The sequence below is a fragment of the Chamaea fasciata genome, unplaced genomic scaffold (assembly GCF_029207755.1).
Source record: "Chamaea fasciata isolate MVZ Bird 193981 ecotype frontalis unplaced genomic scaffold, bChaFas1.0.hap1 SCAF_24, whole genome shotgun sequence".
NCBI lineage: Eukaryota > Metazoa > Chordata > Aves > Passeriformes > Sylviidae > Chamaea > Chamaea fasciata.
This window is the reverse complement of record NW_027094109.1, coordinates 1,876,845-1,904,221: the sequence shown is the minus strand read 5'-3', so window position 1 is coordinate 1,904,221 and position 27,377 is coordinate 1,876,845. Positions and strand designations below refer to the sequence as shown.

The 27,377-nt window shown below is 53.8% G+C and overlaps 2 protein-coding genes across 7 annotated transcripts; both read right to left on the bottom strand.

Annotated features, from left to right (window-relative positions):
• Window positions 1–1,725: 1,725 nt before the first annotated feature.
• SLC37A2 (solute carrier family 37 member 2) lies at window positions 1,726–11,120 on the bottom strand. 4 transcript variants are annotated; one of them, XM_066203492.1, is made up of 20 exons: window positions 11,029–11,120; window positions 9,158–9,239; window positions 8,962–9,049; window positions 8,525–8,603; window positions 8,203–8,338; window positions 7,712–7,788; window positions 7,451–7,617; window positions 7,051–7,088; window positions 6,635–6,814; window positions 6,409–6,499; window positions 6,269–6,331; window positions 5,707–5,792; window positions 4,837–4,885; window positions 4,468–4,541; window positions 3,895–3,973; window positions 3,714–3,811; window positions 3,336–3,400; window positions 3,011–3,059; window positions 2,437–2,469; window positions 1,726–1,981 (listed from the first exon to the last, which is right to left on the bottom strand). In XM_066203492.1, the coding sequence occupies exons 1-18, from the start codon at window positions 11,085–11,087 to the stop codon at window positions 3,017–3,019; spliced, it is 1,554 nt and encodes a 517-aa protein (XP_066059589.1). In that variant the 5' UTR covers window positions 11,088–11,120; the 3' UTR covers window positions 1,726–1,981; window positions 2,437–2,469; window positions 3,011–3,016. The 4 variants fall into 4 exon arrangements, with proteins under 4 accessions (XP_066059589.1, XP_066059591.1, XP_066059590.1 ...); XM_066203494.1 differs by lacking the exon at window positions 3,011–3,059; XM_066203493.1 differs by lacking the exons at window positions 2,437–2,469; window positions 3,011–3,059.
• Window positions 11,121–12,507: 1,387 nt separating this feature from the next.
• Window positions 12,508–26,341, bottom strand: CCDC15 (coiled-coil domain containing 15). Of its 3 annotated transcripts, XM_066203457.1 has the most exons (11): window positions 26,214–26,341; window positions 25,655–25,846; window positions 23,905–24,054; window positions 22,939–23,103; window positions 22,121–22,198; window positions 18,775–18,936; window positions 17,608–17,727; window positions 15,846–15,949; window positions 13,778–13,948; window positions 13,558–13,706; window positions 12,508–12,873 (listed from the first exon to the last, which is right to left on the bottom strand). In XM_066203457.1, the coding sequence occupies exons 1-11, from the start codon at window positions 26,217–26,219 to the stop codon at window positions 12,767–12,769; spliced, it is 1,404 nt and encodes a 467-aa protein (XP_066059554.1). In that variant the 5' UTR covers window positions 26,220–26,341; the 3' UTR covers window positions 12,508–12,766. The 3 variants fall into 3 exon arrangements, with proteins under 3 accessions (XP_066059554.1, XP_066059556.1, XP_066059555.1); XM_066203459.1 differs by lacking the exon at window positions 25,655–25,846 and having other exon boundaries at window positions 26,214–26,340; XM_066203458.1 differs by lacking the exons at window positions 25,655–25,846; window positions 26,214–26,341 and adding an exon at window positions 18,416–18,578 and having other exon boundaries at window positions 23,905–23,993.
• Window positions 26,342–27,377: the final 1,036 nt, after the last annotated feature.

Genomic DNA, 27,377 nt, shown 5'->3' with positions numbered 1-27,377 from the left:
AGCTCAGCTCAATTTAAACAGTTTTTTTGGCTAAGGCAAACCCAGGGGATCCCCTCTCTGCCTTCCCGCTCACCCTTCAATTCCAAAACTCAGTGAGATCTGGAGTTTTCTTTGGCATTTGGCTCTTCTTAAGTTTAAAACTGCCATGGGCTGTGTGCCCTTTCTCCTCACTCCTGACAGCGGAGCCAAGGCTGCTCAGACTTTCCAAACATAAGTGGGACATGGCCCAGACCTAAATTTGTCCCGGAAAAAAAATGTAAGCAGCTGAAAGAACAAGCAAGAGGGGGTAAAGGAAAAAAAAAAAAAAAAAGGGGGGGGGGGGGAAGAAATCCCCCCCTTATTGCTGTTGCAATAAGCCCTCACGGGTGTCGGGACTTAAGGAAATTCTTGCTTAAAAAGGTATTTTGAACTCCCCTCTCTCTCCACAAGAGAATGGTCGTTAAGCATCGCTGACAGAGCCATTCTCAGCCCAGTTCATGGATCTCTGCTGAGGACAGACCCTGTTCTGACACCTCTCCCTATGGCTCTATCAGGGTTTAGCCCAGTGGGATTGACATTTTTCTGGGGAAAAGGGCAGTTGGGGATTTTATTTTTCTCTGCCTGCTCCATCATTTTTCCTGCTTTTTTTTCACCAAGGCCCATTGAACATCACTGGTCAGACTGGAGGGGATCAAAGGCCATCACTCTTTGGCCACCTCAAACCTGCAGCTGCCACGCTCCAAGCTGCCCAGTCCCCTGTGCCTTCACCTTCAGAGGTTTATAGGGAGCTGGTCCAACTGGCTAGCAAGTTTCCTCCTTTATTTCCCCCCCACCCTTCTTTCCCCTTTGCTGATGAAATCAGCACCTAATAAAATCACATCAGGCCCAGATGTTTTCTCCTCGGGTCAAGATCCAAGGAGGTGAAGTCAATTAGAGATGCAATTTATCCCAGGCACACACAGAGCCCCCGGCACCGGGCGCTGCTCTGCCCTGGGCAGGGAGCCCGAGCCCGCCCAGGAGCGATCCCCGGGTGGCGAGGGGATGCAAACACATCCCGGGGGATGCAGTCCCATCCCAGGGGACTGCAAACACATCCCGTGGCTCCCAAGCGCCCCACGCTCCCCGGCTCGGCGTACATCAAAGTCGGGCTCCCCCGGAGCACACAGCTGGCTGCACAGCTGGCCCTGGCTCCAGTCAACTGACACCGCGGGGGCTCCGGAGCCCCATCCCTGCCCGTGGAGCCCGCAGGGCTGGCAGCCAGCGGCACCGCCTGAACCCCCCGGGGCCCCTGCTAATTAGGAAGAGTCTAACTAAGATCATCAGCTGCCCGCATCGGACCGAGAGCAGCCGGAGCGTCTGAATAGTTCATCGTCCTGTGGGGGTGGATGCACGTCCTTCTTTTGGAGCTAAATGGGATGATTTTGGAGTATTAATAATCAGGAAAAACATGGGGTCTTTTTTTTTTCTTCTTTTTTTCAGTGGGATGAACCGAGGAGTAAACCCAGCTTAATTTTGCCTCAGCCCAGGGATGTTCCCGGTGTAGAATAAGCAGCACCTTGTCGGGGAGGCAGTGCCTAAAGTGATTTGGCATCATCCTCTCGATCCAGATCCTGCAATGCCAAGCACCTGGATGGGGCAGGCTCCCAAACCAGAGACTGCACGTGGAGGAAAGCAAGGAGAGGGGTGCGACCACTGCCCCCAGGTATTCACCGACTCGGCAGAGCCCTGGCACGGAGCGGCCACACAGATTTTGTACGTTTTTATTAATAAAACGGCCGATGGTGAAGAATTGACCCAGAAAACCGTTTGGCCAGGGCCCTTTGACTACTCCTCGCCCCTGCCTCCGTTGGAAGCAAACCCATGGCGGCAGTGAGCCCGCGGGGCCGTGCCCGAGGCCGGGCTGCAGCTTGGCCGAGACGCCGGCGCTCCCGGTGCGCCCCAGCCTCTCTCCTCCCTCTGGGCTTGGGGCGGCTCGCAGGGGGCGCGTCAAAACTCCTTAAACCTGCGGGGACAGAAGCGAGCGGCTGAGGGCACGGGGCATCGTCCCGCAGCTGGCGAGATGGGTGGTGGACACTGCGATGCTGCCAGAGACGGGAAGGGAAAACAGCTCTGCCGGGAAAGCCCAGCCCCATCCACGCCAAGAGTAGCAGGCGCAAGGAGGAGATCCAGCCATTGTTTTGTCTCCGGCCAAAGCTGAAATGTCCCCAAAAATCCTACAGCGTTTGTGCTTCCTCTCTGCAAGCTGCTCCAGAGACACTCCCCAAAGCCTCAAGACACTGCAGTACGGCCAGAAACTGAGCCAGCTGCTTCCCCCAGCAGAAACCAGCCAGTATTTGGTGCAAACATGGATGCTGCGAATCCTAGGACAGCGGTCACCCTAACCAGCCCTGGCACACCAGAGCAGAACCTGGCAGCCCTCCACCAGCAGCCGGAGAAGGAGATTTGGGCCACACTTACCGCAGCACGAGGACCAGACTATTGGTCTTTCACCTGCAAACACAAGACATGAGGGACTAAATGTTCCCAGGGGGTCGGGGTCTGGCAGCCCCACGGCCAGGACTGGCTGTGGCCCCTTCCTCTAGGTGTCACATGGGGATGTTGGTGGCAATCAGAGCCAGGCCAGTGCTGATTTGGAGATTATTTATACACTCACTGCAGTGATTCGGCTACAGATTTGATTAGTGAGCCCTGACTGTGTGTAATCAAGCTCAGTAGCACAGGTGGGCAAAGCCTATAAATTCAGATGCTTCAAGTGCATTAATCAATTCCAATCGATTGGGCATCTGGGCCAGAGACAAGGATGCACTGCCCAGCCACATCCCCCTCTCCCCCTTCCTCCCACACCCTCGCACCCTCCCACTCTTCCCCAGCCATTGCAATTCGATCTTTTGATTCCCAAATCTTGATCTCGGCCCTAAAAGATTGGGGGAGTGGCCATTTCTAGGCTGAGCCTGCAAAGCGAAACTCGGAATCAGAATGAATCAGGCTTCCGTTTGCTTTTAATCCTCAGGGCTCAAGTGAAGATACTTACACCGAGCTACTTCCCATCCATCACTGACTCTGTTAGCTGCACACTAGAGCTACAAAGACACAAGGACGCTGTGTTTAGCACCCCAAGTGGGGTTGTTTTTTTTTTTTGAGGTGCAGCTGGCTAAAATCCCCCAGGTGCTGCCTTGGCTCGAGGTGGAAATATCTCTGCGGCCACAGGAGCGAGGCATGGGGCAGGCGGCCTCGCGATGCCCGCGCGAAGATGCAGCAGCGACAGCAAGGGATAACAAACATCTTTCTGGAGCAGCACTGACACCGTGTTTGGGCACTGTGGGACCCGAGGCTGCCCCGGGGTGGTAACTACATACCCTCTCTGCCTCGCCATGGGGCCGCACCAGCCGCGCGCCTCTTTGACCACCACACGAGCCAGGAGCTGCAAGAGGAAGGGTGGAGGATGGCTGCAAGGCTGGTGGCACTGCAGCCTCCAGCCCTGGCATGAGTGTTCCCATCACCAGGAGATCAATTCTACAGCTCTTCCTAGCAAAGATCGTATGAACTAAACCTGTGCAAGGAGGAGGTTGTTGAGAAAAGCCAAGGGAAAGCAGAGGCTTGGAGTCAATACAGGCCTTTGCAGTTTGCCCTGTGCCTGGAGAACTATCTGTGCCCTCCACCAGAGAGCAGGCAGCTGAAAGGGAGCCTGTGACACCCCGGGGTAGAGAAAGGAGCCCTGCCAAGGAGAGACCTACCAGACAAGCCAGGACGTCGGCTGCTATCAACATGTAGAAGACGTTATTCCAGCCCGTGGGAGAGATGAGCCCCGCCAGCAGCGGCCCCAGCGCGGCACCTGAGGGGGCACACGAGGAACATCAGCCCCTGCTCACACAGGAGAGGGGCCCAGGACACCCCCCACACCCCGGCCATACACACCGACAGATCCCGTGCCGTCGATGATGGCCGTGACAGTAGAAAGGGCTTTGGCATTTCCTTTGAGAGATTCGTGGGTTCCCTGTAAGGATGGAGGAATAAAACATAAGGAGCAAAAGCAGCTTTGGGGTGCATGGCCGGCATATCCCGGAGTGAGGCCAATGCCCCAGGCAGCAATTTCCATGTGTCAGACCCAGCCACGGACAGGAAGACCAAACTCAAATGCTGCCTGCAGCCAAACCATGGCAAAACCTGGATCGCCAACAGTGGGCAGAAATTCCCAGGGGATTTTCCACCACATATTTCCACTCTGCTTGTGCTCAGAGGGAGATGCAGCAATGTTAAACACAGTCACGTGGCCAAGGTGAAAAAGCAAGAGTAAAAAACCCTGTGTTTGAGGGAAGGTGCAGAGCACAGCACCAGGTGTGACAGCTCTGCCCTTCTCCACTGGGCTTCAGAGGCATTGGACAACAAAGGTAAAGTGCAAAAATCCCAGCAGAACATCCCTCTGGGAAAGAGGGAACAGCCTCTGTGTGGGCAAGGGCAGCGTGGCGGAGTGTGAGGGGCACCTCTTACCAAATCTGCCGACACCGCTGTTGTGATGAGCGCGTAGGGCCCATTAACCAGAGCACCACAGATGATCAGCATCGCTGCAGAGGTACCCGGGAAGAGAATAAATCTTTCGATGCAGGGAGCAGCAGGACATTGAATCCATCATCCCCAGCCCGTGTGTGGACACTGCTGTCCCACGCATCCACCTCCTGTGCATCTCCACTCTCCCACGGAGATCCCACCCAGCAGGCAGTGAACACTCCCCCAACACCACCCTCCCCCAAATTCAGCCTGGGAGCCTGGCTCAAGAGGAGGAATAAAGGGAGGTGAATCCACAGTGTCTTCCATCACCACTTCAGTGACAGGACCAGTCTGCACCACAGAGCTCCTTACCTATTGATGTGCCAATGCCGTTCTGACCCACGTGGTTATACAGGAACAGCTGGAAAAGAGACACAAGGTGAACCAGTTATGGCTACTCCAGCTGTTTTACCGAGTGTTTTCCTTGCAGCAGTACCCTGGGGGTTGGATGGAGAATGTGGAGACCTGAATTAGTGCTCATGCCAAGCACCAGCTGGGATGGGGAGCTGAGTGGACCCCTGACCTCTGCATCCCACTGGCATGATGAAATACCTGGCAGCTGGCAGACAGAGGTGCTGCCACAATTTATGGCCAGTGAGGCTCTGCTGTCTCCCAGGGCTGCAGCCAGACATAATCTGGCCCAATGGTGCTCGTGGGGCTGCTGACGTGACACAGCCCCTCTGCTTCCCAGCGTGCGCCAGCTCCTTCGGCAGGAGAGGCTCCCACCCCAGAGCCAGCCAGGATTGGATTACAGCTAATTAGCCATGCTGTGGAAGCCAAAGCCAAATGAGCTCCGTGCAGGTGCTTGGGAAGGATGTCCAAGCCAAGCTCCAGCAGAGCATGAGGCTGCTAGCATGGGGGCTTTTGGGATGAAAATCAAAGAAACAAAAGCTGGACCGGCTCGGTGGGACCCCCAAGGCTTTGAGCAAAGTTACGGCAGGATGGAAAAACCTACAGGGTTTTTTTGAGTTGTCAAGGTCTCTGCAATCCCTTCCCAGCCCCTAGAGCTGGACATCCTTCCCAGGAACATCTGGGCACGCGAATCAATCCCAGCTCTCATCTCAGCCGAGCGCGTGACCAGCTTATCCCGGGCGCTTGGGAAGAGGAAGGCAGCTGTGACTCAAAGAAGCCGGGGCAGAGGAAACCCTCGTGACGGCGTTTGGAGCCCGCGTGACAGCTCACCATGGGAGCAGCGACCACCAGCATCACGCAGCACGTGGTGGCTCTGCCGCCCGTGTAGTCAGAGATGAGGCCGGCGAAGATCCCCCCTGCAAGAGTGGCAGGTGTCAGTCACACCACCCCAAAGGCAGAGCTTTGCCCTGGCTCAGCCTGAAATCCAACGTGATGCTCTTTCAGCCCCCACCTTCTGACCACTGTGCCCCCAAGGTTAATCATAATAAAATCAGAGTGGAGAGCTTTGATTTATCCCTCCCACTCCCTCCCTGCGGATGGTTTCTCAGCACTTCCATGCTCTTCTGGTCTCTTCCATGCTTGCAAACTGTAGGAAGAAGAGTGCCTGAGCAAGCGAGACCCGAGGAAAGAAGCTGTGATGGTCAAAACAAATGGATGTCAAAATAAAACCGAGGGGCGTTTGCTGCCTGCTGAGTGCTGTGAGCACTGAATAAACCTCTCGGGGGAAAGAGATGGTGTTGCTTGTGGGGGGGACCAGCCAAGGCTGGTCAAGGCCAGAATTGTCCCTAAATCATCCCTGATCCACCCCCTCCACGCCAGTATGTCAACCAACCTAAAATCCCCCCGACATCAAAGAGGGTCGACAGGTCCCCGGCTTCCTTGGCACCGAAATGAGCTGCGGGCGAGAGGAGAGGGGTGAGGAGATGCTTCCCTTGCAAGGCTCTCTCCCACCTCCCTGTCTCCAAAACTCACCAACATTGACAATGTAGAGGGGCAGCCAGTACAGGAAGGTGTAGCTCACCAGCTTGGCAAAGAGCAGGCACAGGGAGAACTCCACCACACCCTGGGAGGAGAGAAGGGGACATCAGAGGAGCCTCCTACCCCCAGCCTCCTCTGGATGGTGGATTTTTCCCATTTTCTGCCTTGTGGATGCTCTGAGCTGCTCTGGCTTTGCTCTTTCCTCCATCCCAGCACTCACAGGTATCCGAAGTGCCCCAAGGAAGCTGATGGCTTCAGGCTCCTCAGCTGGCTCCTTGGGGCTGCTGGAGTGATCCACACTGCTCTGGCCTGGAAGGCTGAGTGGGCCCTCATTGGAGGTGACTGCTTCGGGATCCTTCTCACTGGTGGTCACTCCTCCAGGATCATCATCAGAGGCCATCTAAAATCAAGCCGAAAGCAGCAGATGTGGCTCTCATGGCCGGAGGAGGCTGAAACATCGGCTCTGCTGCCGGGGCATGACCCAGAGGATGCTCCCAGTGGAAGAGCAACAACCATCCCCTGTGACAACTGAACATTGCTCTAATTCCTGCCGTTACAACCTGAGGACCCAGTTGTCTCACTGTGCCCTGAGCGACACCCAGCCCAGGACAGGCCCGTCGGGAATCAGCGACTCACGTGGTGCAGAGGTGGACTGCAGTCAACATCCTCAGGATCTGCAGGGAGAAAGAATACCCTGTGAGGAGAGCCTGGACCAACCCCACTCCATCTCACAGGGGCTGGGAACCCCCAGGTCTAGGCTGCACCTCTGGGTACCCTCTTCCCCAGTAAAAACCCAAAGGACTTCCCTGGCATTTCCTAGAAAGACAGGCTCAGAGGAGTGACTGGCATGGGGGATGAGCCTGCCTGGACAACTCCAATGATGCTGAGTATCCCCATGGTGGTCAGATCCACATCCTTGCTAGCCACGGGTTGGAAATAAGTATTAGGGATTGCCAAAAATGCTTGGAGATGGGCAAGGTGGAAAATTATAAATATTACACCGGTTGTCTGCTGTGCCCCAGATCACAACACTCACACTCCACGAGGAAGAAGAAGCAGATGATGCCCACGGCGATGATGATGATGCCGGGCACAACAAAGGACAGGCCCCAGGCAGAGGAAACCCAGGCACCAGCGATGAGCGACCCTAAGATGTTGCCAACGGAGGTGTGCGAGTTCCAGATGCCCATGATCAAACCTCTCCTGGTGGGGACACAGCCGGGTCAGTGCCACTGGGGTGGCTGCCAGGGTCAACAGGGACCAGGACTGGCATGGAACACATTGGAGAAAAACTCACTTTCCTTTGCCAAACCAGTTTCCGACACACGCCACGACAGCAGGCCAGCCGGTCGTCTGCACCAGCCCATTGCAGACCTGCCAAGAGATGGGGAGCATCACCCAGCAAGCACCGACCACAGCCACGCACCCCCTGCACTGTTTTTGGCAACTGGGCTCAAAAATAGCCACCCCTATTCCAAAGCTGTTAAGAAAACACTTGGTTTGTTCGGTTTTTTTCCCTGCTGGGGCAATCCTGGAGCCGTTTGCATCGTTCCCATGGCTAAACTGGGAGTGGCTGGTGTTGCCAAACCAGCTGCCCGCACTGCCTGGAGACGGGCACGCCCGGCGGTTTCGACGCCCACGCCACGCACAGCCAGGTTTTGCGGGGAGTGGAGATGCTCAGTGCTCCCCTGCTCAGAAACTGGGCCACCCCAATCCCTGAAGGCCACCGAAAAACTGGGACGATGCCATGGTGATAAAGCCTGGCATTTATCCTCCAGCACAACACACCTGCACAACGATGAAGTACCAGAGGACATGGATGTCCCAGAAGTAGCCGAGGCCAAAAAGGGCGGTGAAGAGCCCGCTCAGCACCATTCCCCCCGACAGGTAGTAACGCAGGGGGAGGCGCTCCCCAAAAATGCCGCTGCAGAGAGAGGGAAGAGCACAACATTGCTGGTGATGCCAGCAATGGGCATCATCACACCGAGCCAGTACCCGAATCCGGAGCGGATTGCTGGCTGCTTTCCTGTTAGCATGACCCCATCCCAATGGAAACCAGCTTCCGCCAGACTGCAGCAAACTGGTGAGTGGAGGGAACGGCCCTGGGTACCTGATAAACATCCCGATGGCGTAGGCCACCAGGAAGGCATTATCCAGCGCCCCAAAAAGTTCCTTGTAGTTGTCCCCATCTGGAAAACAAATATTAGGGCCACCTCAGCCTGGTCCCTATCTTGCGTCCCCTCCCCGTGGCTGCTGGCTCAGTTTTGGCCCCCATTCCCAAAAGTCTGGTCTCCGTGGGGGCTTCTGGGGGCATGGCCGGGTGCCACCACCCCTGGGACCTGGTCCGGTCCTCTCCTGGATTTCACCACGCACTGCTGCCCTTTGGCCCAGGGGCATGGGACAGACATTTATCACTTAATTACCTCCGGGTGCCTAATGAGCAGCCGGCCCCCTGCCAAACCGTGGCCACCACCTGGTTTTAGGGGGGAGCCCAGCTCGGCTGCCACGAGTGTGGGTTTTGGGGCACCTGGGGGGTCTCAGCCTTACCAAAGGGGGCCCAGCTGCACCAGTTGGTGCTGTTGGAGTCATTGTGGGGGTTCGGGCCCAAGGTCGAGCAGTTGGGGTGCAGCTGGCTCTGCAGGGAGAGAGAGAGGAGGTGAAATCGAGGTGCTGTCTGCACCCCCCTGCCATGTGCTCCCTCCAGGTTCTCTGTCCCCACAGTAGAGGTGAGGCTGGAGCTCACCTTGACGATGCTGATGGGTTTTCGGGAGAGGTGGTAGCTGGTGTAGGAGAGGAAGGTCAGTACCAGAGTCAGTCCCCGATAGCTGTGGGAGGAAGGAAGCAGAGAGGTCAGGGTTTGTGGGACAGGGATGAGTTGCCTCAGCACCCAATGGGATTCTTCTACTGGATTGGTGACCTGAATCAGCTCAGCTGAGCTGGTCAGGAAGTGAGGAGAGCACCCCAAAAAGCCCAGGATGTGGCTTAAGAAGATCAGCTGAGTTTTGTGGGGTGCATCAAGCAGTGTTTCCATCTCCTCAAGCAGTTACATCCCACCAAAACACGAAACACGGGGTGAGCAAGTGCCTTCCTGGTGTCATGAGTGGAAACTGTGCTGATTCATCATCACTCCCAGGGTTAATCAAAGATAAGCTGGGAAAAAAAAGCAGGGGGCGGGATGCCCTAGGCAATACCAGCTCCCCTTCCTCCACCAAAAACCCATTTCACCCTCTTTGCTTGGATTAAACGCAGGAAAATGGGGGAGTCGGGGCTCAGGAAATGGGGATGCTGCACCCATCAAAGCAGACAGATAAAGCCTGGAGAATCCCAAGCAGGATCGAGCATTCTCTGCAGCAAGATGAGTATCTCTGAAGGAGCTATCCTGCCTTCAGGAAGGGGTTTATGGCAGCACAGAGGATGCAAATGGTCAGGGGCAGCTGCAGCACACAGACGTCACAGGGTTGCTCTAAGTTTAAAATAAAACAACAACCTTTTTTTTGGTGGTTTTGTCCCATCCTGCTCCTCTTTGCAGTTTCACTTCTCCCTGGAGCTGCAGCAAGGACGGGTGCCTTGCAAATCCAGGGCAACTCCCTGTGCTGTGGTGCCGGCTCCAAGGCTGCACTGTGGCTGAGAAACTGCTGCTCCCCACCCCAAAAAATGAAGAAACCACCCAAAATCACTGCCAGTGACTGCAGGGCTGATCCAAGAGGAGCAGAAAGGCCAGAGGGAAGGGAAAGATAAACTTCTTATGCAGTGCCCCCCTGGGCCAGACACTTGGGTGTTGGGTTTTTTCTTTTTACCCTACATGTTCCGGCAGGGAAAATTCCAGCAGATGGAAAAGCAGGGGGAGTGTCTGGCAGTGGGCTTCCAAAAAACCCAAATATTAATTGAAATTAAACGGGCAGCGGTCCCATCACCTCGTTAAAAGAGAAGGCAGCAGGAGAGGTCTCTGTGTTGGCCACATCCCACTGAATTTTGAGTGTGAGGGCCTGAGACATCTGGAGGCTGGCGGGTGCCGCTGCCCACCTCGAGGTCCCCCCTCCCCAGGCCGACTCCAAAGCCCTGGGCTGCAGCCGGTCTGGGCTGATCCCATCTCACAGTGGGTCCAGTGCCTGAGGGCGATGCTGGGGGGGTCACCCGTCATCCATGTCCCCACCCCAGGTGTTGTCCCTGTCCCAGTGTCCCAGATAAAGTCAAGTGGTCTCCAGCCCGGCTGGTCGCCGTGCTGGTGCCGGTCCGTCGGTCCAAGGTCAGTCTCCATCCCAGTGCCAGCCCCCATGCCCAGGGCCCGTCTCTATCCCGGCTCCACTTCCAGCGCTTGCCAGTCCCCAGCGGCATGACACTCCCTCCTCCCTAACCCAGGGCTGATCCCTGCGCCGGCTCCGGTCCCCATCCCGGTGTCGGCTCCCACGTCCAGGGCCGGTCTCCATTCCAGCGCTGGTGCACGAAAGGGTGAGCCCCGTTCCAGAGAACGTCCCTATGGCGGTGCCGATGCCCTCCCTGCTCGATGTCAGTCCCTATGCCGGGTCCAGACCCGATCCCGGTGCCGGTCCCCATGCGCAGAGCCAGTCCCGCCGGCGGTGCCGTGCCCCCATCCCGCTCCCCGATCCCGCTCACCGGCTGTCCCGGGGGAGGGCGCGGAGCAGGCGAACCCCGGGGGCGAGCGCTGCCCTCATGGCGGGCGGCGGCGGCGGCGGCACTCGGGCAGCCCCCGGCTCCTTTTCACCGCCCCCGGGGCCGCCGCTCCCGCCCCGCCGGCCCCGGTCCCGCCCCGGCCCTGCCCGGGCGCGGCCCCGGTTCCTCGGGCCGCGAGGGGGGAACCAGGCTGTCCCTCGCTCCCTCTAAAGCAAAAATCCACTTCAAATCTGGCTGGAACGAGGGAACGGCCGCGCGGGGCAGTGGGAGGCGGCAGAGCCCCGAAGGGACCGACCGGCCCTTTCTATATCCCCCCGGGGCTCCGTGAGCTTCTCCCGATGCTGTATTTTCCAGCAGAAAAAAAAATGGATTCAACTTTTCGACTCCCAGCCCCAGCAATCCTTGAACAGGCTTCACTGCACTGATGGTGACCGAGCTACCCTAGACATGCTTTGGGGTTATTGCCAGGGATTTTGGGAGTCCTCCTCTAACCCCACCCCCTTTCAAAGTATCCCATTTATCCTGCTAGGGGCAGATTGAGGATGAGGAACAGACACAGCTTTATTGCTTTGACTAAGCCCCGATTCAGCCCACAGCCCCTTTGGGGATCACTCCAGAGAGGTTGGAACAGGGGTTCCCAGGGCTTGAGCAAGTTCCTTGGGGACTTGCCAAGGAACTGCTTGTCCTCAGCTGCCCTAGAGCTGAAATCAGTTACAAAAAGCCCATTGGCAGCTCTAGCCCTTTGCTTCCTTGCCCCCTCAAGGGGCAGATCCTGCCCCTTCCAAACCCACTCCAACACCCTGAATTAGGGCTGCAGCACCTTCCCCTGACGCAAGCGGCTGTTAATAAACAGCATCAGCCACCACAGATCCCTCAGTGAATGATTCTCCAGGAGGAACTGAGGAGCAGCCCCTGGCTCTGTGCCTCTGTGCTACCTCTGGACCAGGGGTGGGTTTGCTTTGTGCCCAATGGGATAGAAACAGGGAGAAGAAATGATCCGGCACGCTCGGCCACCCATCCTTCCTGCCATGGTTAATATTGGAGAGGGCGGCCAGCAAGGAGTAAATATTAATGACAGGGTATGGAGTAACCTCTGCCCAGGACCACGTTATCTCACCATAGGCAGTTCTGGGAAAACCCATCTTGCTGCAGTCATTCCTGCAAAGGCCTGCAGATTTTTCTTAGTAGAAAAATGCTCCTTCCTTTCAGGAGCAAAGTAGAGGCTGTGGGAGCATGGGTCAGGTACAAAGTTGTGCGGGTCTTGCTGGAAGAGAGGTCCTCACACAGAAAAGGAGGGAACAATAAATACCTGGAAGGTGATCCAAGTGGCAGGGGCTGGGAGAAGCCCTAGGAAAAGTGAGAGGAGGGAGCAGGGAAAGGTTAGAAATCCTCTCCTAGGAGATACTGACCCCTAGCACCTCATTTCTCCTCCTTTCACACTTCGAATGAGACAAACAATCCTTGAAAACAGTTTATTCCACAGTCAAATGCTGGAATGCAAGTGCCTGCCATAAACCAGCCCCACAGAGCAATTGCCTCTTTCACCTCGACCAACTGCACACCTGGAGCAGAGTGGGAGAGGCGCAGCACAAACCGGAACGCACAAACCAGGAGAGCAAAGGTGACACCGTCCTGGCAGCTGGCGTGGAGGGGGCAGGCAGGACACGGCACAGCCCCACTCTCTGCTCACCCCAGTCGCTGGGACACGGAGCTGCCTTGGTCACAGACGCTTCCCTGCACGAGCACAGAGAGCAGCCAGGTCCTGGAGAGGCCGTGTGGCCGCATGGGCGTAGGAGGAGATCACCGAGTGCAGCGCCTGGCTGTAGGCTGAGCGGGATGGGGACACAGAAACACTGTCAGGGCATGGGAATTGCACTTATGGCCCGAAACTGGGCTTGGCTCTAGCCTTTCACCACAACACAGAGACGATTGGGGTTTAAGGTAAATCGACATGCCTGTAGTTTTCCACACACTCGTTTGCACACTCTGTATGCTCCCGAACATAAAGCAGTACACAAGCGAAAGATTATTTTATGGACACAAATGTCTTCATTTTCACTCCCAGATGACTCCCAGTTTTCCAGCCAGGTATTTTTCCAAGCTGTGCTCAAGGTCAGAGCACTCCACCACCTAAGGAAGGCCCTTACCACACCTTTGTGCTTGTGCATCCTCCCAGCAGAAGATTCAGAATTTAAGGCAGAGGGCTCTGTGTCCCTAATGAGATGCTTTGCAGCATTTTCCTCATGGTTGTGTCCAAAGCCACATGTGGCTGTGTCACAGCTGCGTTATTTAACACACTGTAGGGACTGGCACGTTGCTGAGACTGCCACTACACTCCCTAAGAGACAGAGGCTGGCTCAAGCAGAAAAGCCCTGGCTTGACCTCTCCAGGGCGTATTTGGAGGAGCATCTCTGCCCAGCAGCCCAGGAGCATGGAAAAACCTATCCTGGCTTAATTTCTCCCTGTATAATCAGGCTCAGACGTCTCCTCTCTGAAAGCAGAAGCTCCTACCTTTGTGGTTTTTGTAGAAGACGCAGTTATTGGCACAGGTATCCGGGTGGGAATCCCAGAAATCAGACCCACAGGAACACAGCGGGGGCAAGTCGATGTTACAGAATTTGACTTTCTCTCTCATCTGGGCTCTCAGAGCTTCAACATACCTGCAAGGGATCAAACATTCACCTCTGCCAGTGACACCTGGCTCTGTACAAGGAGTGCACACTGGCTGTACCTCATGTGCTCCTTATCCCGCTGCTGTCTGTCCCTCACTCTCCTCTCCTCCAGCTGGAGCTGGGCCAGGGCTTCCCAGGCTCCCTCTCCCCGGGAAGGCTCTCGCTGCTCAGCCATGTCTCGCATCCTCTGCTCCTCTGCCCAGCGCTGATTCTCCTTCTGCCTCTTAATCCTGCAGGAACACACATGATTAGAGAAGGAGCTTCCCCATCCCAACTTCCATTCCTGGCAGGTCCCCAGCTGTGAGGTCAGGGCACAGGAATCTGGGTGATGCTGCTGCTTTCAAAGGCAAAAGTAATTCTGCACTAATCACAGCATTAAATATAAACAAATATAAACAAATATATTAGCTTTAAACATAGAATGGTCAAAAAAGCTCCCCAAGCCTCCATCTTTTCCCCATATGGCAACACCAGCCTGTGAATGGTCTCCTGCTCTCAGACTCTTCTTGCCTGCCTGTTTTCTCACCATCATGGACTTCCTCTTCCAGCTCCTTCCTGTATCACATCCACATGTCGTCCTGCCACCCTCAGTTCCCCAGAGCTGCACTTCTGTCCTTAAACAGAGCATGTAGGCTGGGCTCTTTAATACCACCCAGAAAGGACCAACACCTTGGCTTCCCAGCTTCCCCGCTTCCCCACTCCCCGTTGCTTCTGATCATGAGGCAGCTTCGATCCTTCTGGAAGCACCTTCCAGGACAGGGCAGCGTGACAGGGCTGGGTACAACAGAGACGTTCCAAGGATCCCACTCTTTACTCCAAAACAGGCTTTAAGATATACTTTTAACCAAGTTTTCCTAGGTCTCCCTTGCACCTACATGGCCCTCCAGCCCTTTAGTGGGACCTGGGTTGTGTAATTCCCACCAAACAACACACATTCCCCTGACAAGCAGCAATTGCAAAGCACAAAGACTTTACACCAAAGTATCTGACTTTTTATTCCCAAATGCAACGACATGTCACAGGCCACTCCTTGCCAGGGGGCATTAAAACCAAAATCAAGGTTGGGAAGAAGCCAGGACAAGACATTTCAGACCTGACTTCATACAGGGGGTCAATAGCCCCCCATAGTCATCCAGAAGGAAAGTGCTGAAGTCGAACTTCTCTGGTTGAGTTATAAACTCAGATTTTTTTTTTAATGAAATGTAGAACCCTAAGTACAGCACCATAAATCTGCTCCAGAAACTGAGGCAAAGGCCAGCTCGGGGCTTTACACCCCATAATTACAAACCCTGCTCCTCTCTGCACACACTCCAAGGGAAAAACTACTAATAAAAAAGTATCACACTACCTAGGAAATCCCTGGGCCCTTGCCAGCATTCCCAGGGTAGGACAAGCTCTCCCAAGGTCTCAAGTGCCATTGGAATGTCAGGATGTGGCTCAAGGAGCACTGCTTTAGACTGGCAGTTTTTGCCAAAAAATGCCTATGAAAATCCTGCCCTGTGGTGCCTGTCCCACTCCCCCAAAGCCTGATCACAGAAAAGCCAGGACAGTCAGCTTTAGGTCAGTTCAGTCAAAGCCAAGCTTAGAGGATCTTTCCTATTTGGCTGTGAATTTGCAGAGCGTCTCCTCAGTGAACCCTGTCACGGGAGCAGGTGAGAAAACTCCAGCACAATTGATACCTTTACACAGATACCAAGTGTTAACTCTGGAACAAAAGCCTGGAAATCATTTTATTACACTGTGTAAGTTTTTATGGCTATGAAGGTGAAGGGTCTGACACTAAAAATGCAGGGATAGTTACAGCTTAACACAATGACGTGACCTCACCCAAAAAGTTTCTAAACACAGGCTTAGGTTCCCGGAGTCATGGTTTGGGAAGCTGCACCCCCCTCCCAGCCCCATGATTTGGCTCCCAGCTCTTAAACAAGAGACTTCAAAACTAGACAGAGAAGCGCTAAAGGACTCATCATGGCCCAAGGGTCTCTGCTGGGGGCTTGGCTGTGTGAATCCCACCCTAGGGGGGTTACACAACAGTGCCTGGCTTACACCAGACAAGCTCACAAGACTTTTCCAACCTTCTGAAGGACCCTGATGCAGGAGGTGACCCCACCACCTGCAGGGACTCACTGGGCAACTCTGTGCTGCCTCTCTCGCTGCCGCTGCCGCTCCCTCACTCGCTCCCGCTCCACGGCCATGAACAGGCGCCGGCACCGCAGGAACTCTCTCTGCCGCTGTGGAGGAGAAGAGAAGGACGTTGGGGGAGGATGTCTGGGATAAATATCGAGCCATATCAGTGCTCAGCCTACTTTCTGGAGGATGGAACCTCGCTGTTTCCCCAAAAGACCCTCAAACATCTCCGAGTGCACGTGACCCAGGATTGGGAATTGGAGAGATGGCACCAAGGTAGGAAAGACCAAGTCATCTTGAAGCATTGGAGAGCTTTGTACTGGTATCCCTCCACTGAAGCTGCTTATGGATGGAAGCTCTGCCACCTGGCAAGTTCCTAAACTCTCACTTTGCTGAGGGGAAAAGAGCCAATTCCAACCGCAGCCCGCTTGAATTTGGATCCACCTGGACTCTGGTGCTTCCCTGCAGTGCACTGGAAGCCTGTATCTCCTCCAAAAGATGAACATATGACACCAAGCTGGATTCTCCACATGCAGGAGAACCACAGAGGTGGCAAAACCACTGCTGAGGCAAATCCAGGGGCCCTGCAGGAAAGAACTCCCATATGGGTACTGAGGGTTTAGTGTCTGGGCTTTGGCTGATCCCACTGATGCAGCAAGGGCAGGGAAACCTCCTGGCTAAAGCTCACATCAAAAACCCTCCTGCTGTGGGGTACAGAGATAGTTTGAGCTCCATGACTCCCAAAAGTTTAATGCATAGATTTTTCTTCATGTGAATGCCAAAACCTTTGAGCTGAGTTTGTCCACCTCACTCAGTGGAGAGAGCCCAGCACAGCTGGAGATAAAGGAGGAGAAGAAGAGATCACCAGGCTGCCAGTACAGAAAACCGGATGGAACAAACCCAGGCAGAGTGCTGCAAAACCAGTTATCTTAGATGGATCAGAGCCAAGGAGATTAAAAGCAAAGGGAAAGGGAACTGCAGGGTTAGGAGGAGCAACCTGAGAAGTCCCAGCTGTTGTCACACTGGCAAGAAACCACAACCGTATTTGAGATCAGTTGGCTGGAAAACACTTGAAGAAACAAAAAATACAAATTGTTCAGAGCTTTGCACTGCAGGCTGCAAGAAAGGCGACAAAAGGAGAGAGAAATGTTCCTCTCCATGGCAGGAGGAAGCAGGAAAATAAAAGTCATTGACTTTAGGCATCCAAGACAAACATCATCCCTCTGTATCACCAAGATTAGCCTGAGACAAACTGTCCAGGACACAGGCTGTAAGCCCTCACTGTGAAATCATCCACTTGGCCTGCAGGCTGGGCTTGAGGCTATTCCCAAAATCAGAGAAACCTTTATATTCCAGCCTTGTATTTAAACAAGATAAACTTGGCTTTGTTCTTTTTCTTTTTTTTTTTTTTTCTTTAAGCATTTTTGGCAGCTTCTTGGGCTCCCTGCAACTACAGCAAGCACCCCTTGGTTTTGCCAGGCAGAATGAAAGGAACCTGTTTCTCCTTCAAACTTCTGGTGTTACTGAGATCCCAGATTTTGAAGGAGGAGTAGGTAACAGTTGCACTTAGTCACAACAGATTTTAAAAAATAACCTGGTAGCTTTGCCCAAGACCTGAGACACCACTGAAGCTATCAAACTAAACCCAGTGGGGGTTTCACACATCAAAGCTCCTCTGAGGCTTCTTATTTGAGCCAGCAGCATTTCCAACACCCAATCCCTCTGAAACAAAACCACAAGGGCTTGGCTCCCCTGGACAGACCTGCTTCCTGGTTTCCTCTTGGTCAACACCAGCCCAGAGTTTGAGGGGAGGTTGGTATTCACTGTGTGGCCTCCCAGGAGGCCCAGGCAGGCTCGAGTTCTCCACCGACTCGTCACAGACCTGGGAGACAATGGATGGGAGCAGCATCAGCATCACCACAGTTCCCCCATCTTCCCCCAGAAAAATGCTCTTTGTTTGGAGGCAGGGCCTCAGTGTGATCCCTCCAGACCTCAATGGGATGACCCACCTTGGAAATGGGCTTTATCTGGGGTACAGGTTGGCCATGAACAGGAGTGATGTGCCACATCTCAACACAGGAGTCTCAGCACCAAAGCTTTGTCAAAACACCTCTGAAGATATCCTTGGGGGAGGCTTCTGGTTTAGTTTAAATATGGATGCACATCTCCCCATCTCAAACTTCTATTATGAACTTCTTGAAGTGTGAAAAAAATAACTAAATGTAAGGGGAATTCCACAGCCAACATCTCCCAAAACCTCAGTGTAAACCACAGCATAAATTTCCGCTGTGTCCCTATCTGCCCAGCCAGTATTTCTGCTCCAAGCTGGACTAATCCCCAGCCAAGGTTGGGCACACACTGCCACAGCCATAAAGCCTTTGCCAGCCACCCCGGGTAATCGGGATGAACCATTTCCACCCTCAGGATGCTCAAAAAAAGCTGCCTGAAAACAAAAGAGGAAGGATAAATACATCAAGCCCTCCTAACCCCTCCTAGGGCAGGGCCTGCCACCCCCAGGCACCGGAATTGCTACAGCCATCTCCCTCACCTGATACAAAGCTTTTTTTTACCCTTTTCAAGGAGGTTTCTGACTGATTTGATCTCCACACTTGGGTCTTTCGGAGTGGTCTGAGCTTGGCTCTGGGTATGATGTGACTGCACTCCCTCGGTTTCAGCTTGCACCTGGGCAGCTGCCAAGTGGCATCACAAGCAGGCAGGAATCCAAGGCCACAACTGCACATGAAAGCAGGGAATGGCAGTGCCGACCTCACTGAGATCCAGCACTGCTCCCGAGCCTGCTTTGATGGCAGGCTTAAGAGTTAAGCAGGCCTGAGGGAGGCACTGCTCTACTCCAAGAGTAGCCTCTTCCAGACACCAAAATAAATCTAATGATCCAAACCTCTTAAGACCAACTTTGCACGAGTCTTACTTTTTGAAATTCAATTTTGATGTAGAAGTCATCCTCCTGCCCGGTGCCATTTGGGGCTGTGCCCTGCTCCAGCAGTTCAGCAGGCAGATCGTGGTGTCCTGCCAGGAGCAGCTCCTCACTCTCCTCCATGGGCACTGCAGCTGCCAGGCAAGGGTCTGGTTTCTGGAGAAGGGAGGACATGGGTGTAAACATGGAATTGAAATCTGGTTGTTTTGGTGCCAAGGGAAAGCTGAACACCCTTGGAGCAGCTTTAACACTCAGGAGGCTGTGTGTGCTGTCACTTGGGATGTGATCTGGCAGCACCATGGGCCACCAGAGCTGGGAAACAGGAATGTAGCAGGGTGACTGTAACTGTGCCCTCCCCAACTGCAGAAGCAGCAGGACAGACGTGTGGGGTGAAGGGAAGGCAAGGGAAAAACCTCTCCAGGCACAATTTCACAGTGGCAAGGAGCTGGGATCTGAGCGACACCCAAGCACGGAGTACACTCCTTCAGATGGGAAGTGGGCAGGCTCCCCAGAGGCAATCCACAATATTTTGAGAGGCAACAGATTGTTTCCTACAAACTAAAGAATCAAAATGCCAGAAGCAAGCTTGAAGCCAGGATAATTTTTTTTTTCCCTTGCTTTCTTTTTTTCCTTCAGCATGGCGGGAAAGGAAGTGCAGGACTGCTGACAGAGGGAAAGGATGGATCAACAGGAGAACAGGTGATGCCAAGAATTCCTCGATATGGCTCTGCTACTGTTTGGGAAGGACAGAGAATAGCCTGAAGTCAGTCTGAACATGGACTTATTTGATAGGCACAGGAATTACTCCATCAATCCCATTGTGACAGAAGAGCTGCTTTGGGAAGGATAAGGGAATAGAGGGGAAGGATTATTGTTTGGGAAGGTTGCTCTGGAGCACTGGAGGTAGAAAGACATGAAACTGGAAAAACACCTCCAACTTGGTGGAATGAGACACTGGGGAAAAGAATTTGGGTGCTGCCATGCTGGGGAGCTACAGATGTCCACTAAAGCCTGAAGGCAAAGACTCAGTAACAGGATGAGCTGGAACACTGGACAGGTCATTTCCAGGCAATTACCATTCCGGTATCTGCTTGGGAAAGCAGGCAATTAACTCTTCGGATGTTTTTAACCTGAGAAGAAATCTTGGGGAGAGAGAAAGAGCAACAATTTTAGGAACATTTATTACTGATCACAGGGAATGCGACACTTTACAGGGAGAAAAGAAAAAGAAGAAAAAAGCAAAAAACGGGACTGAAGAAAAAAACATTTCAGCTAAAGACTCGCTTTGAGTTAGCGGCAGCAGGGAGAAAAATACTGCGAAGATCTATTATTGGGAAGAAAAAGTCAGGTTATTACTAAAGCTGAAGTTTTTAAGGAGGATGGACCTGCTCTGGGCCGCTGCCAGGAGCAGCAGCTAAGGTGCAAACAGCTCCCTGAAATCTAAGGAGCTCCAGATTATCAGAAAAGGGCACAAGGAGTGTCTTTCTTTATTTAAAGGAGAGGGAAAGGAAATACCAAATAGAAGATTTTAGCCTCAAGAGTTTAACTGTGACTTTTGAAAAAACAAGAGGAAATCACCTTGCAAACTGCCTGTAAGCCAAGAGAAAACAAGATAAGCAGCAACCAGCATAAATTTGTCAAGAGCGAGTCAGGTCAGGCTAAGCTGAATGTCTCCTGCAATAGAAAGAAAAGGCCTCAGGCAAAGAGCAGCAGAAGACTCTGGGGTTCAGCTGAGCTTTTGACTGGCCTAATTCAACACTGGGGTAAAGCAAAACCTGTTAGATGGAAGTCTGATGTGGGATGCACAAAACTGATTAAAGACATGCCCCAGATTAGGTCTCAGGAGTTCACTGCACAGAAATAGGGTAAGAACTAGGTGGGCCCTGCTCTTCCATTTCATTATCAGCCTGGATGAAGGAAGAAGCACCTTGATTAAGATACTGACCCCACTTGCACTGCCGAAGTATTGGGTGAAAAACCAAAGAAATGGGCTGGAATACAAAGCACAAGGAAAGCCAGGGAATACAAAAGCAGACACAGCACTACCAAGGGGATTAAGTCCGTGGTTATGTCTGTAGCAACCTTTTACACCTGAAGAGAAGGGAACATGCTGCTGTCCTGCCAGGCTGGGAACATGCCAAACCATACAGGGAGAGATTCAGATAAATATGGGAGCTTTTCCCTACTCATATATCACGGAGTAATAAAACAGCAATGCAATAAATCAATATATTCCTCCCAGAATAAACCAGGGAAGCTGTTAAACTTCCTTATGTAGATTAACTGCAGATGCAGTGAGGCTGGGATGGGAGGATGGTCCCAAACCCCTCCCAGTGTTTCTCACTGCTGTGGATGACTTGCCCAGGACTCCCACGGATCTCCTGTAACCTGGGCTCACCTGGGCAGTGGCTTTATTATTTGAGGTCATAAATCAACTCATCTCACTGATTGCACTAAGGCCTCAAACAAGAAGGATGTTTGCTGTTGGAAACAGGTAACAAGGTTTTTGAGACCATAATTATTGTGTTTCTCTCAGTCCTGTTTGCAGAGCTGACCGACTTAACCAGAAGTCCAAGAGTACAAAGAAGAGGAAGAGCCTGACCAGCCCTTCTATAAAGGGTAGTTTTTAGATAATCAGCAAAGCTCTACTTCACCTTTGGTGAACCTGAGAAAGAGAAGAGAATGAAGATTTACAGGATGGGCAGGAAACTGGCTCCAGAACCAAGAACACAAAACACCAGGCTGGGTTGCTCCTGGTGTTCTCCAAAGTACATCGGTTTATGAAAGGTCTTGGCATAGAGACCAGGAAAACAGCTACAACACAAAGGTGTTCTTGAGGACTGAAGGAGCAAAAGCAGGATGAAATGCAGCAGAACAAAAGGTGGGAGTGACCTTCTATGCACTGCTTAGAGGAAAGCAGCTGCATGCCAATCATTCTCTAGCAGAAGCCAGCCCCGGGTAAGGAAAAACCCTCCAGATCTTTGCCACCCACACAAAACAAGGGATTGATGCAATGGAAAGAGTTGTCGAGGTTTGAAGAAATGAAGGCACCTGAAGGGAGGGCTGGTCATCACATTCCTCCCAGATACCCAGATCACAATCTCAACCTTTAAAATCTTTTTTGCATTCTTGAGTTCATCTCAGAGATGTTTTCACACACTTTATCCTGCTGCCTTCTCTGAAATGGGTTACCCACGAGGTATGTCACGAAAGCACAGTTTATTTCATTCCTGCTGGAGAAACTTCCTCAATTATGCTTTGGCTTTGCTAATTAGAGCCAAACCTTCAGCAGTTTGCAAGGTGATTTGTCTGCCCTCAGCCCAGAGAACCCTCTGCTCACCTCCTGCCTCCAGGCGCCGGGGAACACGGTCCTGCAGGACGCCAGCCTGCGCCGCACCTGCTGCACAGCTCTGCTGAGCTGTGCCCAGAGCAGAGCCAAAGAAAACACAGGACAAGTTCAGGACATCTCCCAGTCACTCTCCTCCAGCCACGGAGCTCCATCAAGGCAGCACGACCCAATACACAATCAGCCAAGGGCCTTTCAGAGCTGCCCCAAGGAACTGAAATCCCGATCCAGGCAACTCATCTGCTCCCAAAACACGTTGCTGAGATGCCAGATCCCAAATTTTCTTGCTTGGTATCCAGCCAGAAGTGATTTTCCACCCCAAGGTACCTCAACTGGAATGCATCCCGTGGTGCTTCACCTGGAATAACTCCAGCTCCTAGGCGAGCACACAGGCTTTCTAAACCACCAAATGCACCATAAACATCACTATTACAGGGGGGGAAAAAAAAAAAGTTTAAACAATCCTGAAGGCAGGTTTTCCCAGATTTTGGTCTACACGAGACATGCTGCAATGAGCTGGCACCACCTAGTGCCACCTCTGTGCCAGGACACGGCTGGGAAAACACCGTGCCTGCCAGCAGCCAGACCAGCTCAGCCACAGCACCTGGGACGAGCCACCCAGCTGGATGCTCTGAGGAGCACAGCAACGTTCAGGGTGACGACGAGAGCTAACGTTTCATCCAATATCTAAACTCACATACTAGCGATGTGCCGTAGAAGAGTAAAGGTAAACATGGCCCGTTCCCCATTTCAAACACTGAGGATTCAAAATGCCGAAGCAGCGATGGAGGCGCTGGAGGGGCAGGGCTCACCTCGGCAGCTTGTTGCTGGAATGGCTCCCCATGCTCCTCTTCTGGCTGGGCTGGGCCAGAGCCAGCAGCAGGCCCACAGATGATGGGAGCAGGGAGATTCTGGAACAGGCACGTGTTTTTCCAGGGGGTCGAGTACTGCACAGCAACACAGCTCTCCCTCTCCGCCTGCCAGGAAAAAGCCAGTGGGATCTCCATGACCCGGCAGGATGTCAACCGTGCTGACATTTCACCACCCGTGGGTGAAATTTCTTGGGAGGGAGGTTTTGGCTCTCCATGCTGGGAGAATACAAAGAACCATCAGGCTCTTTGGGGCTGAGGGCATTTGCGGGCTTCCCGCTTGGAGCTGGCAGAGCTACATGAGGACATCCCTGGCCATGGAAACAGCCCAAACACCCCAACCGGTGGCCAAAGCTGGTGACATGTCAGTGCATTCTCTTTTCTGCCACAGTCAGATCCTGGCAAGTCTCCCCAGCACTTGTTTGAGAATAGAAAGAATTAAATACATTCACAGGATAATCCAAAACAAGCCCATGGGGGAAAAGGGAATGTGGAGACAGAGGGAAAGTGTTGTTTGAAAACTACTTGGCTGCTCTGGAAAAGGGAATAGAAGAGACAGAAAAACTGCTTTGCTTCAAATGCAGCCAGAACACATCCACATCATTCCCAACTCCTGCCTGGCTGTTTTTTCACTCCAGGCAATTCTGCAGAGAGCTTCAGAACTCTGGTCTGTTGTTGCCTGAGGGGGCCAGTTACCTTTCCCTGGGGAGGCTTCAAAGCACCTCCAGCACCAGCCAAAGCGTCACGCTGACCCAGCCTGTTTGCCACCACCAGGTCTGGAACCTCAGATTATTCTCATTTTTTCTCATTAACACCTTGACTTCAGGTGTTGACTTATGCTCCAGCGTTTGGATTTTTCCCATTTTATGTTGGGTTTGGAGGAGCTTCTCCTGACTTAGCCTCACTTACTGCTTCATACGCCTTCTGCAGCTCCTGCCTCCGGCGCTGCCTGACCTGCCGGTTCACCCGCTGCCTCACCTCGCCCTGGAATCTCCTCAGCCTGGCTGCCTTCTGCCGCTGCTGCTCCTTCAGCTCCTCCTCCACCCGGGATGCTGAAGCCTGGGAGAGAGGGAAGCAGATTTCACCAGGGTTTTGTTACACTGTAGCATTGGAGCAGCCTGTATCCCTGGTTTCCCCCATCTGGAGGGACCAGGCAGACATGCAGCACCCACAGCAAACTTCACGTTTTGTTTCAAAATATGTGGAATAACAGCTTGGACAATATCTTCTGGGTTAGCATGGGCTGGATTGAGATACAGAGCATGCACACTTCTGCCTTTGCCTCTCTACAACACATAGGGAAGGAAAGAAAAGGAGACCCACGGAGCAGCTCCTGGCTCCTGCTCCCACAAAAGGATGCTCAAATATCCAAAGCCTGGATCCAAAAGGAACAGGCCAGGCCCTCATCCTGTTAATGTTCTGCAAGGCTGGAAGCACATGAGGGAAGCAATTCACAGAGCACAGCACTGCTCAGGAATGTCTTCTACCATCTGAAGTGAAAGATTAAGAGCAATGACCTGAAAAACCAAAAAATCCCGTTTTATTCTCCTTGCAGTTTTGCCAAGCAACTCCGCAACACCACCATGGTTTAAATTAAAACAGCACTGCTCTCCCGGCTGCCAACACAGCAAGAGAAACCAGAGACTGAAGGGATGGAGCAAAGGGGTGAGGCCAAAGATGGACTTGGAACAGCAGGGTCAGCACAGCCCAACAAAGCTCCAAACTGGGGAGAAATCCACAATGATAGGGATGAAACTAAGACAGTGCTCCAGGGAACAGCCCAGTGCCAGCCCACCTCAGCAGCCACTCTGATACATGAGGCTATGGATTAATTAGAAGTGTATTAAATAAGCTCAGATAACCCTGGGCAGCTTCATTCCCCTCTGGAAGCCTCACATGGGAGGGCCCAGGAGCATCCAGGCCCCCTGAAGCTGTCAGGAAAAGTTCAGCTCCCCCAGAAGTTTCATAGTGTCAAGGTGGAAGTCCTGTGGAATATGGAGATGATTGATTTCCATCTCAACCTTTCAGGATTTAAATTACAATATAGAAATAAATCATCTCAGAAGGGAAGGAGCTTCTATAATGTTCAGACATTAATTACAGGGGACTGAGCTCATCATTCAACATTTAATGCACTTTTAGTCCTCTTAGAATAACCCTCAAAACAGAAATCCCTAAGATAAGCATCCACGAAGATCTCCTTAAGTGTTTCTAAAGGGGTACAGTGGAGATTGGCTCCAGACCCTGAAACACTCAGCTTATTTTTGTTTTTTAAATCAGCAACACAGGATAAAATCTTGACTCTTTGACATCCTTTAGGGATGAGTGGGAAAGTGAGAAGCAGCACTGGCTGGGTTCCCAACCTGATTAATGTACAACATTGCTGCATTTCTCCTCAAAATCACAGTTTACTGGAGGGGGATCAACTCAGAGAGATGTTGTGGGCTTGTGCAAAGGGGAGGCCAGACTACACGGACCTAACAGCGGCTTCTGACCCCGCTAAATCACATTAAAACAAATTATTATTTGAAGAGCCATGTTCGTGGTTGCCCTCAGGCTGTGAAAAAGATCACGTTTGGCTCTGAGCCCTCCTGGGAGTTTTACTGGCACATGGAAGGGCTGGCGATGCCCCGGCAGATGGTGCCCTCGGTGCACTCACAAAGGCCGGGCTTTGCTGCCCCGGCGCACTCTCCACCCAGGCGCCCACGGGGACCACGCTCTGGTTCCTCTCGGCCAGGAGCCGCCATCTGCGCTGCAGGGGTCTCGCCTGGAGCCTCCCCGGGGGCTGCCCGGCCCCCCGGCGCTGCTCCTTCGAGGGCAGCAGCATGCCGGCACCGCCGCGGGCCCGGCCCTGGGGAAGGGGAGCGGAGGTGAGGGTGTCACCCCAACCCGCGCCCTGCCCCATCTCCCGCCCTCAGCCGCCGGCCTGCCCAGTGCCCTCCCAGTTCTCCAGCCCCCCGCAGCCCACCCGCAGCTCCCCGCTGTGACCGGGGACCCCTGGTGGCTGAATGCCCCCTCCACCGCCATCACCGCACCCTCTCTCCCCACTGCCCCCCGTCACCCAACCCCACGGCACCCCACCTTCAGCTCCCTCCTTCCCCCGAGGGCCCTCGAATCTCCGATACCCCCAACTCTACTGCCCCCCCATCCCAACCAGCCGCCTCCCCAAGCTCCTCATCGGCCCCCACCCCCCCCGGGACTCCCCTGTGCCCCCGTACCCTCATCTTCTCATCCACCCCTGGGCAGTGCTCCACGGCCGCGGGCCCATCCTCCCGTACGCCTCCCCACAACCTCCTCCGCAGGGCTCTGCACCTTCTTCCCCCTCAACCCTCCCCTCGCCGAGCCCCGGGCCCCGCGGAGCCGCCTCAGGCCGCACCAACCGCCACTTCCGCCGCCACCGGCGCTTTGAATCCTGGCGCCACTTCCGCCGCACGGCCGCGCCCCGGCCACGCCCCTGAGGACCCGGCCACGCCCCGGCCACGCCTCGGTCACACCCCTTGGGGTCCCGGTCACGCCCCGGCCACGCCTCGGTCACGCCCCCAGAAGTCCCGGCCACGCCCATCCTCGCCTCGCTCAAGCCCCGCCCCCCGTCGCCATCTCCAGGCCGCCCCCAGCCCCGCAGCGTTCTGAGGTGCCCGGTTCGAGTCCCGCGTCCGGCGGAACGGGGGTGGAGGAACCGTGTCTGCCTCAGAGCATCCCCGAAACGGCCCCCTGAGCATCCCAGGAGCACCCCACACAGAGCATCCCCAGTGAAATCGCTTCCAATATCCTTATAGTGTCCCCTCATAGCGTCCCTCTGTCCCGAGCATCCCGGTACAACATCACCACACGGCATCCTCCCAAAGGCCCCCCCAAAACACCTCCCCATAGCGTGACCCCAAAGCATCCGCCTCACGAGTCTGCCCCCCTTAATGCCGCCCCAAAACTCCCTCAAAGCCTCCTTCTGTGACATCCCCCACACCCCTCCCTGTAGCATCTCCCTATAGCGTCCTCCCCAAAAGTCCCCCAAACCCCTCCCGTGTACCATCTCCCCACAACGCGTCTCCCCCAAAGCATCTCCCTCCCTCTGGGACAGGATTCTTGGAGGCATCGACCCCTTTTTGGGGTCCAGGGGACCTCCGGGGGTTGGGCGGTGGTCCCCTGGGACGATGAGCTTGGCAGGTCTCGGGAGGGGGGTGGGAAATGGCTCCGGGCGTCCTGCCTCACATCCCGCTGCCCTATTCAGCGATGCCCGGGGAACTAGCGCTAATTGGCATGAAGTTGGAATGAAGCCTGGATGCCGCCGGGCTTCGATTTAGAGCCTGGGAAGAGGAACAAAAAAAAAAAAAAAAAAAAAGCGGGGGGAGATCCTTTGGGGTGGGGGTTCAGCTTTGAAAAATACC